General features: G+C 45.9%; 1 protein-coding gene across 3 annotated transcripts in view; it reads right to left on the bottom strand.

The window, feature by feature from the left end:
• LOC147708847 (MFS-type transporter SLC18B1-like) overlaps window positions 1–18,357 on the bottom strand; it is a 721,944-nt gene that overhangs the window by 540,437 nt on the left and 163,150 nt on the right. For all 3 annotated transcript variants that reach the window (XM_086927467.1, XM_086927468.1, XM_086927469.1), the window contains exon 5: window positions 1,488–1,635. In XM_086927467.1, coding sequence (XP_086783593.1) covers window positions 1,488–1,635 — 148 coding nt within the window. The remainder of the gene's footprint in view (window positions 1–1,487; window positions 1,636–18,357) is intronic.

Raw genomic sequence — 18,357 nt, 5'->3', positions numbered from 1 at the left:
TCAGCCATCTTCAGCCAGGATAGCTTGACTCCAGTAGTGTGGAGAGCATGGGACTCACGTCTGAGCATACCCATTCCACTCGGGGTGACAAATGCAAAAACCACAGTTGATGGACAGAATGCAGAACAATGTCATACATTCACCCCAGTACAGAGATCTGGGCCTAAATCCATCAACTGTGGTTTTTGCATTTGTCACCCGAGTGGGATGGGTATGCTCAGACGTGGGTCCCATGCTCTCCACACCACTGGAGTCAAGCTATCCTGGCTGAAGATGGCTGATAGCCAGAAACCGGTCCTTGGCAGTTCGGGCTGGACTGTTCCCATGAGGCACAGGGTCAAGGCTGATTTGCATATGGCCATGTCTGAACTGGGGTGGTGTGGAGTGCAGAAAAACGATGGATTTAGTCCCAGATCTCTGTACTGGGGTGAATGTATGACATTGTTCTGCATTCTGTCCATCAACTGTTGTTTTTGCATTTGTCACCCCGAGTGGGATGGGTTTGCTCAGACGTGAGTCCCATGCTCTCCACACCACTGCAGTCAAGCTATCCTGGCTGAAGACGGCTGATAGCCAGAAACCGGTCCTAGGATGCTTGATTCCGGTCCAGGAAAGACATGGCTTGGCAGTTCGGGCTGGACTGTTCCCATGAGGCACAGGGTCAAGGCTGATTTGCATATGGCCATGTCTGAACTGGGGTGGTGTGGAGTGCAGAAAAACAATGGATTTAGGCCCAGATCTCTATACTGGGGTGAATGTATGACATTGTTCTGCATTCTTTCCATCAACTGTTGTTTTTGCATTTGTCACCCCGAGTGGGATGGGTATGCTCAGACGTGAGTCCCATGCTCTCCACACCACTGGAGTCAAGCTATCCTGGCTGAAGACGGCTGATAGCCAGAAACCGGTCCTAGGATGCTTGATTCCGGTCCAGGAAAGACATGGCTTGGCAGTTCGGGCTGGACTGTTCCCATGAGGCACAGGGTCAAGGCTGATTTGCATATGGCCATGTCTGAACTGGGGTGGTGTGGAGTGCAGAAAAACGATGGATTTAGGCCCAGATCTCTGTACTGGAGTGAATGTATGACATTGTTCTGCATTCTGTCCATCAACTGTTGTTTTTGCATAAGCATAAACATAACATACAGCCACCTATTTGATGCTGAAGAGCTTTGGTAAGAACGCTACTTACTTTTTGTTCCTGCTGCAGCCTTAGTAGCCCCTGGTGCCAAACATTAACAAAGGTCTTGGATACTAAAGAGAAAATCAGGGGATCTTAGCTCTAACCCTGATACTCCTAATTTACGTTGAAGTAAACATCAATGTTATCTTATGCCACCTTACAGTGAAATACATTCTACAAAAAAGGTAGGTACTATTTTATTATTTCAGGCAAGAGAAAATTAGTAAATCCAATGAATGCATGTCAGTATTGTTTAAAGGTACCTGAAATTGCAACTAAAATTCCAAAAATAGAATAAACTTACCATAACTGTGGCGATATTGTTAGGAAATGCCTTTGCTAGAATAGAAAATGAGGCTGTCATGGCAGCTCCAAACCCAACCGCATCCACTGCTCTCAATACAAAGCACAGAACAACAAAAGGTGTGCCATCAGCTGCCTTGTCCAGAATACTGCAAAGAAATAGTTGAGTAAGTCCTTATGATAGAAAATGCATGTAGTCAAAAGAACCATGCAAAGATGCAAAGATTAAAGCATAACTGTTTAGCCAACGTGTTTCATTCATAAAATACACTTATTCAGGGCTGCACACATATATAAACAAAAATTAACAAATAATGCTCATACAATAAAAAACATACATGAAGACATTGTTTTTTTTTTTTTTTGAAAACCTTTATTGTGCATCAAATCAGTACAAATACGGGCCTACAACCTTCCGGCCGGCCACGCTAACAATTGAGCATCAATGCAACTTTACGACGACACAGCAATATCTTTGTTATAGGCAAGCATTAAACGAGTTACACTGTAATCACCATATTGCCATGTCTCAGGATCGGTGAAGGTTAATTTGAAGGTTTTCATCGCGACAATGAAGTTCAGGTCGTACTGCTCCGTACTAATACAAACAAGAAGAAGAGAACTAGGTCCATGTAGGTGGGACTCGACAACAAACATCCATCTCAATCAGTGCGGCTCGCAACATGCAAGTTCCAGCCAGAGGACGGCCACACAGTATGCATACCCCGGGAGAGGACGCAACATCCCAACCAACACCGCGCCACCACCCATCCCCCAGTCTGCCTAACACGGGCCCAGGAAAGATAAAAGTATATAAAAACAAAAGGCACCATAGAAATAAACACCAACTAAAACGTACCCCCCCACCCTACACACATGCAGAGGCTACGGCCTACCCCCCCCCCTAGCAGAGTGTTTCATCTCCCCAAAAAACCCGAAATGTAGTAAGAAAAGAGAAATTGAGAAGAAGAAAGAAAAGGAGAAGGAAAGAAAAAGAAGCACATTTCACATAAGACCGGAGGAGGGCCAATCCAGCATGTCCGATGCAATGAACACACGGATAGCAACGTCACCCACGGCCGCCCGACCCCAGGCCCTGACCCAGTACCTAATCGATCTGTACCTCCAACAAGTTACGTCCACAGTCCCGGCCATACACATAGAAAGCAGCAGCACAATCGAAAACAACATCAACCCTGTCCCCTTCGAACCGGCGTGTCAACAGGGTCCAAGTCCAGATCAGCCAACGTGGATAAGGAGGGCTCCGGTGAAATCCAGTGCTGGAGTCGAGGTGCTCGCGACGGGGCAAATTGTTTGAAAGTTCGATGACATGGGGCACAAGAGTTCTTCACGGCCAAACCAAAATCCACACCACTGGGCGCAAGACCAAATAAAAGTTCCAGCGTAGCAGCCCGACGGGGCCCAACCGGCAAGTCCAGAATGATGCGAGGAAGCATGTCGCCAGAGAACAAAGGAGAAGGGCAACATGGCGTCCGAGGCCCGAGCAACGGCCCCAGCGAAGAAGCAGTGCCGCCGGACCCTCGCGAGGCGGAGCCGAGGGACACCACAGCAGTCATGGAGGTGCGCCCATCCATCGCCCCGGTACACTCCAGAGCGGGTGATCCACCTTCAACCGATGGAGGATGTGGCGCAGTGCGCAGAGCTGAGGGGCAATCGTGACCAGCTGGAAGGATCTCAGTGAGCCGGGCCCCCAAATCGATAGTAAGGACACGGAAGGTCATACGCAAGTCCACAATTGCTTCTAGGACATCACGCAGCCCCAGCGGAGGATCCAGAATGGGATATGAGCAACTGGCCACCATCTTGTGTGTACGGCTGTGGAGCGCCATGAAAGCAAGCCTTACTCGTCAACGAGCCGCCCCCGAAGGTCTGCACAATGTCAGCAGGACACAGCTGGCACTGGGATGGGAAGGCAGCCGGTCAAAAGGGGGGCTTCATAGACCAGGGAGCCGGAAAAACAGGGAAATCCACTGGCAGATGCAGGAATGTAGACGCGGAAAATGGCGTCCGCTGTGGGAGAGTGCAACAAAGAAGCAATCCCGGCCCTCATCCAGCGAGGCCGGGATACACTGAATGAAGGCGACACAATGTTGCAGGGAAGGCGCGCTGGGCAGCCAAGCCGGGAAAAGCTGCAGTGAGAAAGCCCAGCGCCAGCCCGTGGAAGCAGGCCACCGGCTCCTCCCCCTCCGCTGCAGCCGCCGCTGTTGTTGTCGCCGCCGGCCGTCTCCGCACTCGATATCCCTGCCGTGGCCACTCAAGAGGCCGGGGTGGAAGCGGAGGCTCTACACCCCCGGGATCGCTCCGCTTTCGCCGGAATCCGTCGCAGCGGGAGTGGGAGCGTCTCCGAGGTAAGTGGGGTTCGCGGAGGTGCAGGATTAGGGTCAGGATGTCGAAGAAAGGCACTCGGGTCGACGGAGCCGAGGCGCTAGGCGGCCATCTCGGCTGCTGGCTAGGCTCCTCCCCCGCATGAAGACATTGTTAAAAACAATACAGGTGATAGTAAACATCCCAATTCCGACCATCAAAATCAAAACCACAGCACAGGGTAACAAAATCAAAAATCGCATGGCGGCCACAAAAGACGTGCATTAGTGAGCTCTGTCTTGGGCCAGCAAACCATCCGGGTGTATACCGCTTCAATCTGGCCTGACAACACCCAAGAATACGTGGATGACCCCAGCAGGAAGATGCTGTTAAGAGGGGTGTCCAGCGGCTCCCTCCTCACCGCCGTCACACAAAAATAGCGGTTTACGATTCGGCCTGCTAAGGGGCCATGAGGCATGGTGGCCAGGCGCTAGAGGCAGTTGGAGGCTTGCCGCAGACGAACTGACAATCCGTGAGGTACCTGCCTGCTGCCGGATTCCTTGTGCCTCTCCAGTGAGTCTTGTTGCAGGTATGGCCTGGGCACAGGTGGCACACGGGAGGACGGACCAGAGGAGCTATATTCACCTGCATTGCTTTCGGTGGAAGCTGCCGCCCGGACTTTGCTGAGATCAGCCACGAAGGCTAATTCAGCAGCTGTACGACTGTTCCATGTAAGCCTGATGGTTACAGCGGTGACTCGCCTGGTCCTTTGTTTGTAATGAGGCCTGCTGTGAGCTCTTACTCATGGGGTCCCTACTTCTGAGGGCTTGCAGTCAGAGATCCTGGCAGGGAGAGGCCGTCACAGAGGAAACTCCACAGGCTGACTATAAGAGTCCTTGTCGGCGGGGGAAATGGATGAACAGCAGACACTGCTGCTTTGCCCTGTGGGATTTGAAACAACTGTCTAGGTCAGTGCTTTGCTCCGGGAACCAAGGGGACACTGCCTGGATCAACCACTCTGCTGCAGGGTGTGAAGCCGTTGGTTCGTTGAGCGGCCGCTGGGGACTACATATCCCACATCCCACTGCATGTCCATTCAGCAGCTGTATCCACTTAAACCTTGCGCTGTCCTACTGCACGGGCCGGGCAAGGGAGGGCCAGTCCGTGCCCATCAGAGCCCAGAGGAGGTTGGGTTGGGCCAGGCCATCCCCCTATCAACACCGTAAAGGGGGTATGCTCAGAGACGTTTTAAGGCATGGGCAAAGTTGGCTCGGGCCCAGGGCCCCAGCCATTCAGGAGGCCCCCTGTTAGCGCCAGCTCTGTTCTGCAGAGTCCCGCCCTGATGACCTTGACCTAATTCTTAAACAGATTGTTTTAAATAGTGTTTTCCTTTCATTTACGTTTTTTTAACAACTGTCTTTATTAGTTTTTTTTCTTCATAATAAACACATACCAGCCACACAGTGGTTCGTTAAGTTGCAACACGCAACGATAACAGACAAAAAAAAGGAAGGACATTTCTGATATTTGTGTCATTTACATCTTTCTGTGTCCAATGAATCCTTTAAAGTTTCACAGCAAATTATACTACTTATATAACATATTTTATATCTTGCCTGGAATCAGGCACATTGTCTTGGATATATGTCTGTGGTGTCAGTGATGATGTTCCTAATACGTATTACACTGTGCAACTGCGCTGGGCAAGCATTTGTCACGATGTGCTCCGTAACTGTGGAGGAGGGGTGTTAACAAAACTGTGGCAAAATAATACTTAACGGATTAGGGATCTCAACTGTGAGGCTGGAGATTAGGTACCCTGGGAGCAACTATCTTGGCGTTAATGTCTGTCATTTGTGCTCTGGCGCAATGCTAGCTTGGAAAGGGCATGTTCGTGGTTGCACTTATTCGGTGGGTTGGAATTCTTTACCTCACTCCTTTCCGCTTCTCTTCCCCGCATGCTCTCTTCTATGGTATGTGCTCTTGAGGTGTGTCATCTACAGGAGTCTGAGAGGGCAAGTCATTCCCTTGTGTGTGGGTCAGTGCGGGTAGGATTTCATCCCAACTTGAAGTGAGGGGATCTTGCGGATCCCAAGCATGTCCTCACATTTGAGTGCAGTGCATTCTGCTTTCGCACAGTTTAGCATGGAGCTTCTCCACATTATTATGAGCAGCGGGTCAGGGTTCTACCATCTTTTTGTGATAAGCCTTTTTGCTACTGCCAACCAAAGATCTAAAAATCTAGACGTGGTTTTATTGTTGCGGGCTCTATGATATACATGCAGAAGATATATGTTCCATTCAAATGGGAGTGTGCGACCTGTGTAGTGCGCCAGCGCGTCGGCTACTGCCGACCAATATTCTGTTAATGTGGAGCACTTCCATAGCATGTGTAGCAAGTCTGCATCTAAATGCATACATCTGGGGCATTTAGTGTCTTGGCGTCTAAAGTATTGATTGATCTTCGCTGGCGTGAGGTACCCTCAATGGGTGATATAGAATTGTATTTTTCACAGGCGCACATTCCTTGGAACATGAGTTGTACTTGCCAACACCGAGGCCCATTCTGTGTCTGTGAGCTGGGGTCCTATGTATGCCTCCCAGTGCTGGTGAAGGGCCGATAGGTTTGCCGCTGTGTGATGCCTGAGGGATGCTGCAAACCATTTGACAAGGTGCTCACCTTGCCCCATAACATGTAGTTATTGTATGGTGAGGTGTGTCTCTGGTTCAGTAGTCATGTCTCCCCATTTAGTTGTTATCAACGCTAGTAGGGAGTGATGCAGTAGAAATTGGCTGGGAGCTAATTTGTCTTCCGCCATTAGCGTTATACATGGGACTGGTGTGCCCTCTCGATATATATCCCAAATACCTGAATTCCGACAGTGTGCCAGCTTCTGAGACCTGCTGCTGTGGTTACTGTGTGACCTCTGGGTGTTCCCTACAGAGGTAGAGCTGAAGTGTATGGTGTGGTTTTGCGGGTGATATACAGTGCTCTAAGGAAGCTCTTGTAGGCCACATTCAGCAGTAGTGAGCCCGGCGGCTTGGCTTTTGAACAGGGTTGGAATATTACCACTACCACTAGCTCCGTGATCTGTAGGGGGTCTTGTGTGGTTACTGTGGCTCCACTGTGGCGGTCAGCAAACCATTTGGCAACCCATTGTATTTGGGCTGCTAAGTAGTACTGTTCCAAGTGTTGAACTGCCAGGCCACCCTGGTCCACCGGGAAGTAGAGTTTGCTGATCGCCACTCTGTGCCTACATTTTCCCCATATGAAATCTTTTGCTAATCTTTCTAGGGCCGGAAGAAGGACGAAGGGATGTAGCATGGGAGATTTGTGAAATAATATAAAAACCTGGCAGTATTACCATCTTTAATATGGCCACTTTCCCCATCACTGATAGTGGAAGCGTGTTATAAAACGCCATCTGGGAGCAGACTGCGGTCAGTGCTCTGCCCAGGTTGCCATCTTCTAAGTCTTTTGGGCATCTTTATATGCGGATGCCCAGGTAGAGGAACATGTATGCACACAAACAGACAAGGAATATAGACAGGGTTTAGTGATGTTTACTCATAGTCCTGTTATAGAAGCAAAGTTTTCCAATATGGTTGCTAATCTCTGTGGGATGCAGTGGATGTCTCTTATATATAGCAAAAGATGGTCCACGTACAAAGATATTGTGCGTGTGCCGTCTCCTTGCGCAATACCATCTGGTATCTATGTGCGTATTGCTTCCGCTGGTGGCTCAATTGCCAGTGCGAAGAGCAATGGAGACAGTGGTCAGCCCTACCAAGTCCCTCTGTGCACTTCCACGAGGCCGGATATGTAGGGGCCTACTTTAACCCTTGCAGTAGGGGCACTATACAGTAGCTTCACCATGTTGAGAAAAGACTCCCCCAGATGATATTTATCTAGTGTGGCAAATAGGAATCCCCGCTCCAGGGAGATGAATGCCTTCTCCAGGTCTAATATGAGTTAGCCTGCTCTCATTCTTTTAGTGACTTGGCCAAAGAGGGCATGAAAGCGAGTGAAATTGGATCATAAATTATTGTCCCAAACAGGGACCCCCAAAACAGGTTTGGCCCAGGGCCCCCAAAATCATTAAGATTTCCCTGGGTACGATCTTACCTATTTGCTAGAGTAGTACATGGTTCTATGTGCCATTGAGTCCTGGCAAACATTTCTGGGGTTTAGTGTTTGTGTTTTTCCCTCGCAGTGTGTTGCCTAGAGGGATGGAATTCAATCCCGTTTGAGAAGGGGGTGACTTTGCTCCCTTGACTTTTCCTGCACAGGTTACTCACAAAAATGGAGGAAAGGAAAGCTACTGAGGGAGCACCTGCGACAGCCAAGCTGAAAAAAGAAAGTGAATAAAAACAGCAGGAAGTAATTGTGTGATAAATAATATAGATAACATAGACACCATACTCGACAAAAGTGTGTATATATTAAATACCTCCCTCCCTCTGCATTGAGACAACATGCCACCATCTAAAGCTCTCTGACTTCTAAAAAGCTAAAGCAAAAGCGCATTCACTCTATTTTTGAGTTGGCCAAGGCAAAAAAGATGAGCTCAGCAGGTGTAAAGTTTCCAATAAAGTCGCTCCAATATACCCAGAATCTCTGAGTGTTACTGAGCTGCAGCCTAAACCCCAGCACGGTTCGGTTATTGAGTGTAAAATTAGCTTACCTGCCTCGGGCAATAATAGTTCATTGTCAATAGGTAATGATGTCAATAATGATGTGATTAAAAAAGGTGATGCAGCGGTGCAGTTACAAGACGGAGCAAAGTGGGGGGTACCAGGGCATCTAGAAGATTTTGGGCAACAATGGAAATTGTGGGTGGGTGCCTTCAGGAAGAGGTGGGTTAACTTAATAACATTATGAAAAGCCTGGAAAAGAAGCTTTCGGGTTGTGCCAACACAAAAGGCAACTATCCAAACCATTGGGGGTAGGAGTGATTTAGCTCACGGGGCAAAGCAGTACTTAGACAGCTTGGCAGTGACCGTTACTATGTCCAACACACAGATGCATTCCAGTTTGAATACTGTGCCCCAAACCAAAATCTAAACTCATACCCCCAAACCCCGGGGTGTAACTTCACAAAGGCTGTGAGAGTAGATCGGAGGGGCGCAAATCTCCCCGGGGTAGATCTAAGATCTGAACGCGCCAGAGGGCTGGTGAGGAGGAATGGCGGGTCAGGGATGGGGTGCTGGGATGTGGAGTCCATCCCAATTAAACAACCCCCACTGTTGTCGTATCCCAGGGGACAGGTTCAGAGGGGGACCTACGCTAGAGATTCAGCGAATAGGGTTGAACCTATAGTTTACCTAACCCAAGTTCCCAAGTTGTCAGTGAGGGCCAAAGAAGGAAAGGTCTCCCTTTTAAATAAAGTCACACATTGGTTTAGGTGGGTGTGTCAGTGCTTTTCAATTATTAAGAACAGTATAATGGATGTAGAAAGATTTTTGGGGCAGGGGGACACCAGAGACACATTAAGATTAGTGCTCAAATACACAGCCTTAGTAAAGGGTTTGATGGAGATAGACGCAAGGTCCATTCTGAGAGCGAACACCGAAATTCAGCCTAAATACAAACTCCATGAGGTGTCTTTTCCTGGGTGACAACCATACTCCTAGTAAAGTTTATGAGGTACACTGACACATTCGAGCCAAGTTCAGTGTATTGGCTGGAAAGGCAGAGTATTTCCCATTGAAATAATGTAGGAATTCCCGCAGTCCAGAAATGCACCAATGTAGATGGTGGGTCAGTAGCTCTGTCCGATACAGGCCAGGAAGAGCCCTGGGCTCTGATGATTGTGACCGTAGGAACTGAGAACTGAGAACTCTCAGAGGAACAAAGGATAAGATCAAAGGGATTCCCTATGCCCATAGAGAAGGTAGGAAGGATAGTTGTAGAACTGAGCTTGCTCTGGATGATGTAGAAATTATATCTTGAAATGTGACAGGGATTGGTAGGGAGTTATCCAAAACTGATTGGGATACTTTTGTTGATACCTATGACACCTGCCTTTTTCAAGAAACTTGGTGTACCGTCACAATATATAGTAATGGGTTTACCTTGTATTGTATTGATGCACTACAGTCTGGTAGAGGGAGGCCCTCAGGAGGACTAACGGTCTGGGTTACGACAAAGATATGCGGTAAAATACATCAAATCACCATTGCTTCGCCTAATGCTTGTGTAAATAGTTTATCTCCGCCCTTAGGCCTCAGCTTGACCATCTTTAATGTCTATAACTGGGTTGGAACCGAAGTTCTGAGAACTTGGTGCTAAAGGCAATCGAGGATGTGCTCAAAGACCTGCCTGGTGATGGTTTCCTCTTAATGGGGGGTGACTTTAATACAACCTTTGAACCCTTGGGGTTAGCTCTACAAGCTTTGACTTCCTATCTCGGTAAAATGTGGAAGATTCCACAACCAGACCTCCCCGTGGTGAGATCAGCAGCAGCACAACTATTATCATTAACCTTTAGTCATGATCTAAGAGCAGCAAATGGAATGACATCTTCTGATAGAGATTACAGCTACTTTCAATAAAATTGGCCACACTAGCTGCATCAATTATTTCCTAGTGGGGCAACAACTCTGGCCATTCCGGAAGGACATGGGTGTCCAAGGTAGAAAGGACAGGGACCATAACACCCTTACCTAGTCTCTAGAGTGTGCTATGTTTTTGAGAAATCTAAATAAGGCAAATACGCTGGTAGAGGATATCCTCCAGTCAAACAATAAAAATATTTGGACGTGGGAATGGGTAGTCAAGCATCCTGAGGACCTAGTAAATTACCTTATAATGGTAAAAACAAAAATGGAAAATATTCACAGTCTCCCCTTGAAGCAGAGGTCAATGGATCTGCAGAGAATCTATGATACTCTCTACAGTAGGATTAAAGGATTAAAGATCTCTTAGCCCAGAACAAAAGAGCTGATCCTCCAATGAGCAAAGAGGCAGCCTGGTACAAGGTTTTTTTGTAGAACAGCCAAAGGGGTTCCGTTTAGGGCTGTGCAATCGAAGTGCAGGGAAGACTGGGTGAAAAATCGAGCTGCTTGTAAAAGTGAACTAGACAATGCAAAGAGGGAGTGGGAAGGCAAGTTGTGGGGAAATATGTATACAGCTATGACAACGAAGGACCCTAGATCCTTTTGGATAATCGCCTCAGATAGTGCCACTGGCACTTAAAGGAATGTGGAGCTTTTTATCCAACCCTTGGACTGGGCCTCCTATTTTGGTGACAAATACTCATGCCCAGAAGTGTCAGGAAGGAGAACGGGAGCTCTTTTGGTTAGCTCTGAGGCCTCAAATGATAGTTGTATGAAATGTGAGCTCAGTGCAATCGTGGCTGCAATAAAATCTTGTCATGTCTCCAAAGCCCCATGTCGAGATATGCTACCTAATGACCTATATTTGACCTATATTTGGTTGCCCCTGAAATCTGGGGCCCCTCCATAAATGTACTTTCCAATGCTATATTGCAGGAACTGACATCTCCCATCATAGAAGTCTGCAGAGATTATTCAAATTTTCAGAAAAGGGCCACACAATGAACCAGCAAATTACAGACCAATCAGTTTGACTGATGCACTACAAAAAATCTTCTGTAAACAGGTATTGGCCCATCTACAATCCTGGATACAAGATATTGGTATATTATCAGATCTCCAGGCGGGCTTCCGAAGGAACATCAGTACCCTAGATCAGGTGGTGTGCTTTAACTGTATATTTTGGAATACCGCAGTGATCGGTGGAGGCAAGTTAGATGTTGCCTTCGTCGACCTGCGTGCTACATTTAATCTAGTACCTAGGGATATTTTATAGAAGGAGTTCAAAAAATGGGTTTACCAGAAAATCTCTGGATATACTAATTCAGCTTCACTCGGACAGCTGTGCCGGATGGGGAGAACAGAGACAGTTGACTGACCCCTTCAGAATAGATTGAGTTGTCAGACAAGGCTATGTCCTAGCACCAACCCTGTTCTCGCTGTTCATAAATGGCATAGTTGATCACTTAGCTAAGGATGGGTGTGATCTGCCAAAAGTGGGGGGCCATTGGGTGCCCACCCTGCTCTTTGCGGACAACATGCTTTTGCTATCTAAACCCTCCTGGGGGCTGCAGCAGTCGCTAAATGATTTCATGGCATTTTGTAGGGAAGGGGGGTTTGAGCTAAACAGCACAAAAACAGTTTTTAGCCCACTACATCAAAAGAAACTGGGAAGATTGCAGATGCACGTTGGTTCAAGTCAAATTGAGTAAGTGTCCAGTTTTGATTATTTAGGTATAAGATTAATGTCCAATCTTAATGGAGACTTACAAATCCAAAAAGAATATGGATCTCTAACTTATCTACAAGCTGCCTACATTGTGAAATTACAAAAGACGACCTTCAAGAAGAGGGTGGCTCCGCTACTAGAGATATATAATGTGAAGGCATAAAGAGCTGTTTTATATGGTTTAGAAATCTGGGTCTGTGCAAACATCAAACTACTGAAAACAGCCAAACACAAGCTTCTAAGAACTTTATTGACATTACCAACGAGTAACCCACTGGTTCCAGTTTACCTTGATCTGGCATGGAAGAAATGAAGAGAAAAAATGTAGAATTTTGATATATTGGCATATTCTTTTGTCTTCCCCAGCCCTTGATACCTATCGGGTAGGCCTAAGAGAGGTATTGGAGCCAGGGAAGGCTATGACAATTCCATGGCTCAAATTTATGAAAACCTGTTGGGCAGATTGGGCATTGAGAGGTTTTGCCTAAACCTGGATGATTTGACTTTAGTCTCAAAAGCCAGCTTAAAAATGATTTACTGGGAAGTTATGGCGGTCCTAAGGGTCACGGGAAAGACAAGTAGCTTAACTGAGGAATGTTTGAATCATAAACATGACCCATACTAGGAGTCTACAATAGATTAAATAGTGCAGATGAGAGGATGTAAACTGTATATTCAGTTTAGTTGAAGTGATTACCAACAAAAGCTTTCTGTAGCAAATGGACAGATGTAGCAGTTAAAGATAATCTATGTCCAGTATGCATGGGAGCCCCAGAGACGTCAACCCACATACTATTCTTTTGTCCAGCTTAGGTTACCCAAAGAAATGAATGGACAAAGCCCACCTGTGGTTTGCTGGGAACCAGACGCATTTGGAGGCCCATAGAAGACTTAGCACAGACACAAAGAGAGTTATAGTGTTTGCTACTGCAAAAGATTTATGGTCTGTTTGGATCTGGTGCACTAGGTGCTTATGAGCAAATGATTGATTTATGTTTGGGGCAGCACATTCCTCTGGATTTTTGTTCCAGAAGTTTTAGTTGAAACCTTTGATGCTATTTATCTTGTAAGTAGGTCTTTTATATCCTATTTAAATTTTTTTAACTTTTAAGTCCTGTTTAACAGTTATACTGTGTTGAGGTGTTGTGACACTCTTTTCGAAGAATGTGGTTGTTTGCAATGTGCAAAACAAAAAAGACAGGGTCAGCATGTTGAAATATAAAATCCGATCCTTCTCGGTTTTGAATTTAGCCATGCGTCATCCATTTTACCTCTGCCCTACTTTCCAGCCCTGGCTCTATCCTTGACACCTCAACTGCACAAACATTTGTAAAGAATCTAGATTGGAGTATTGGAGGCTGTGTGTACATGAAGAGTTAGTGCAAAAGAACAGCTGACGTCTGCTCAGAGTTTCCAGACAATGGTTAAGTCCTGAATAAAGTTTACACAGATAACATATCTTGTTGTGCAGCCTTAAGACGCGAAGATTGCTCAAAACACCAAGGCTGTCGATTCTCACGGTTACCTCATTAGTGTGTTTTTCTCAACGCTCTATTTACTCCAAGGGGTGTCAACTGTTTGTGATCTTTTTCTATAAAAACCCATGTAATCATTGCTCAGTGTGCTTCCTCCATGAGTATGTCTTGGTGTATGTTGGACGAGGTCCCGCTCATGAGTGTTAATAAATTGCTTGCTTCTTACTTCACTCCAGTGTCGATTCTCCATCTTGTTTGAACCCACGGACAAAGGGTGACCCTGCACCAGTGTGTCTACCAGAAGGCAAGTTTCCACAAATTGACACCTGAACGTGGTGCCCTATCAAAGGCCAGCAGTTGGACAGGGGAAGGAGATCGTGTCGGTGAGAAGTACTTCACTAAGGAGCACACCACCTGAGGAGACTAGTTCTCGTGGTCAAAGTGATTCTTTCAGCTTCCCGACTCTGATCTTCCCGGTGGCTGCTGACCTTGACTGGGGCTTTCAGGTGGCTATTTTGAATTGATCATTTGATCACGGAGGATCGACAGGTGGGAGTTGAAGACTACAAATAGGTAGGATTGTATTGAACCGGTTTTTGTTTGTTTGGTATTTATTTAATTAACATTTGTAAATGTTAATACCACAGGTAATGTGAGAGACTTCTCTCGTAATTTCTGTCTGAAGAGTTCTTATTTATATATTATAACCATGCCTGTGTTTAGTAACCTATCGAAGTTTTGTTGTTGCTGCTGTGATAAGCAGCGCATTTTAGAAGAAAGTCAGCCGGCACCACAAGAAGGTACGCCGAATTTTGAAATGTATGTTAAACATGGTATTTGTCCCATCATGTATAGTGCATTGTGGAACAAATTTACAAAAGGGGATCCCCTATTTCAGTGGCCATTAGAGGGGACGATGGACCCTCAAAAACTTGAGCACTTAGAGAAAGAATTGTTTGCTAGGAAAGTTAGACCAGCTATGTTTGACTATTTGCGTGTGTGGAGGAAGAAAGTGAAGGAGCGGCAGTTCAAGGCAGAGAAAGTGAGAAGGAAATAGGAAAGGAAGACAGTTTATCAAAAGTTTAAGGAATTTAAGGATAAAGAAGTTCAGGACAATATAGAATGTTTAGATCGAGAACATAGATTGACAATATCTAAAGAATACGTTGTTACGCCAACAATAACGGCCCAAGTCCACCATGATAATGTTGACTCCGAAACCAATAGATTATGGTTGAACAACCCCTACCCCCATATGCACCTTTGGCAACCCCTCCCCATGGACCACCAAATCCTGTACTTCCTGTTCCACAGCCCCCACCTCCTCCACCAATGATTGTCCAACCCCCCACTTTTGAACCTGTGCAGGTCCATCCCTTATTCCCCAAACCCAAGCCAACGCACATGAATTGGCAGATGGTCCCGTCCCTATCCCAATCCCGAATTCTCCGCTCTGCCATACCTCAGCCCGCCAAGCTCTAATAACACAGACAGTATTGAGATGGTTAAATGATTCGGAAATGGAGGCCGGAGAAATAATAGACCAGATACAAGATTTCTCTGAAGGCGAGCTCCTTTGTCTCATAAACAAACTTTCTTACCAGTGTTTAGCCCAATGGGAGATGATTACAGGGGGAAATGGTCCAGATGATGTTAGAGCCATTAATCAGCAGAGCCAGGTAGAGGCCTTCCCTGTAGGAAGGGTTAATACCGCCATAGCAACCATAATGCGACACCATGGTGATCTTTTTGCTTTTTCCCGGATAAGACCTATGAGGGAAGCCCCGCCCCAATTTATACCCCGGGAGAGGGAACGCAAACAATGATGATTCTAACAGCTTCAACGCCAGAGCCCATTTGATGTATAATTGGATATATAAGCCCTGAAAAAGGACGGATGTTCTCACTCTTAAAGCCTCTCTACCTGATATTCGAAAGAACCCCAAAGATTCTTTTTTTTTAAATGTTCTCATAACACCACCGATTGGCACAAGAGGAGACGCTCTTCATAAGTACCCAATATCGGCTATAAAGTTGTCAGAATTTCTGGGTTGATTATTTCGAGATTTTTCGCTGCCCTCCCAGTTACTGAAACAGAAGGGTGTAATCATTGAACAAGAAAAAAGGTCTTCAAAATTTTAACAGATTCCATAGCCTGAGATTACTTTTATCCAGTTCTCTAAACCAACTGACAGAGTTTTGCCAGGCTTGCCATGAAGGGGCCTCCACTTGGGTCCACACTTTACAGATTTCTCTTCTTGCTATAGTACTAAATAAAAAATCTGATAATGACAGTTCACTTGCAAGTCAAGCTTATCTTTATCCTGCTGGACTATCCCAAACAAAATTAACTCAGGGCTTACCTCTATGTCGACCCCCTACAGAGCACATCATCAGCATCTTCGCTGCCACATCGCTTACACTTTGAATCTGTACTTCCTTTTATCTTCTGCAGCTTTTTTGGAGTCCAATAAATTCTATGTAGAGTAAAAAAGTGATTTTTCTTTAAAGTAGCCGGTTTAACCACCCGATAAAGTGTAGTACATGATACTTGCCATAAATCCGCCAGCTCTGCTTCCGGCAACCTTCCATCCCATGTGCTGTGTGGTGATTTCATACCAGCCAGTTCTGCATCCAAACGAAGATGATACCAAAGTGCCACCTCTTTTTTCTTTTCCGCTGTGATCTGAAGTTTAAGCTCCAGTTGTTCTGAGTCTCTAGCAAACCCTTTCTAAGTCTTAAGATAAGAGGTAATCTGGTAGATTTTAAATCTAGATATTGCTCTATTTGTCTTCGTATGCCAATAGCTCCAGGTTAGCTTTTGCACACCATCTATCAAATGACCCCACTGCCTGACATCTGGCTTTTTCAATGGTTTTGCAAAGCTATCTAACAGCCATTCCGGGGTACCAGGAGAATCCCAAATAGGCAACAACCTGCTGTAATAAGGAATACCTAGCATGGATCTTGTCTCGCACCAGGTTCTTGCCTCTGACTGAAGGCATTTAAATCTAACTTTCTAGAAAAAATTCGGAGCCCCATATTTATCAGACAAACCCACCAGCATGGCTTTAAACATAGCCCCTATAAGAGATTCATCCGGTCTTTGTAGAAGCATCCTATTATTTTTTAATTGAACGCCCAGCAATAAATTGGAAAATCAGGGAGACCTAAACCCCCCACTCCTACTTTCCGTCTCAGCTTCTTCCAGGAGGGGCGTATTCCTCTACTAGCCCATATGAAAGAGGAGATCTTCCTGTGCAACTTTTTTTTCAAATTACAACGCAATATTATCAAAGAGAAAGGTAAGCTTTGGCAGAATGGACATTTTCACAAGGTTAATCCGACCATAGATCGCAAGAGTAAGATTCTGCCATTTCTTTAATAATACATCTATCTTCTTTCCTACTCTTTCCAAGTTAACAGCCACTAACTTCCCAAGATTTTTAATTATTTTGACCCCCAGACCAAAGGTTTTTATGATGAAGTACAGGCAGCTATTAACTCTTGTGTTATGACGCTAGCTGACATTGATATGTTTTTTGGCATGATCTTACTGCCGGACTCACCCAGAAACAGGATCAGGTTATTGAGTTAGGAGGAGATAGGACAGCAATAATAGCAGCTGTAGCCAATAGGAAGCCTGGTAAAAATCCTAATCAGCTCCTACCGGACCTCCCCGGTAACATACTCACTTATATAAAAAAACGATGATTCCAGCACGGAAAATAGATATAACGCTTCTTACTGCTTGTAAACAAAAACAGGCTGAGTCCGCCCCTGTTAATTTACTTGCTTCGGTACATTTTCCATGACTTTAGTGGCCACGACACATCTACACCCACAGGATCCCATTTATTTGTAGACCGATTTGTTGGCAACATACTTCCTGAATTCCTGAATCCCTAATTTAAAGGGGTCTGAAAGTACATGGGCCTCAGTATCCCCTAAGGCCATATTAGATATGGCTCAGTATTACCAGAACCAGGTGACAACTGAGCATGATAGAAGAGAAGGCAAAATAAAGGAATTAAAGACCAAGGCAGTGATGGTTCAGGCTTACGGACCCCAGGGTCGGGGCTGTGGTCAACATTTTAGACAAATACTTCCAAAAGAACCACGGTGTACACAGACACCGCCAGGACTGGATCAGTGTGCATATTGTAAAGAGAAAGGCCACTGGCATTCTAAATGCCCCATTTTGGCTTCAGGCGGGAGATGTGTGGTACTTAAAATTCTGGACTCGGGTATCTGTGGTACTGAACCACTGCACTCGTGTCATAAATATCGTCGTATCATGACCATTTTGGTACTAGCAGACCGGTAATGACTTAAATACTATACATAAGCTTTTTCGTCATGTTCGAGTGACGAAATCACCCTGAAATCGAAGTTTTCGTCCAGAACCCTCGGGTTCCATTTTGTGAGCGGCAGCCATTTTGTGATTGCCCTTACATAGCCAAATAACTAAGGCCGAATTCGAACTGAAGGACACGTACTCCTTTGCTGACTCCTCTGTGACCTGGGCGAGCTGACTCCACTGCCTCAAGCCAAACCTGTTCGGGCAGTTCCTTTCCCAGTGGCTGAACAAGATTAGTATCAAGGCACAACATGTCATAAACCGTTCATCGCACACAAGCTATGCTTAATCTCACATACACCTGTCCCTGTTTCTTCTTTATGACCTGTTTTACGAGGAGGAGGTGCCCGTTTTTTTTAGGGGTCCGTCGATATCTGATGAAAGTTCTGGGCCTTGCCGGGTAATCTATCATGGACTGGACAAA

The sequence above is a fragment of the Lissotriton vulgaris genome, chromosome 6, assembly GCF_964263255.1.
Source record: "Lissotriton vulgaris chromosome 6, aLisVul1.2, whole genome shotgun sequence".
NCBI lineage: Eukaryota > Metazoa > Chordata > Amphibia > Caudata > Salamandridae > Lissotriton > Lissotriton vulgaris.
This window is presented reverse-complemented; position numbering and strand designations above follow the sequence as displayed.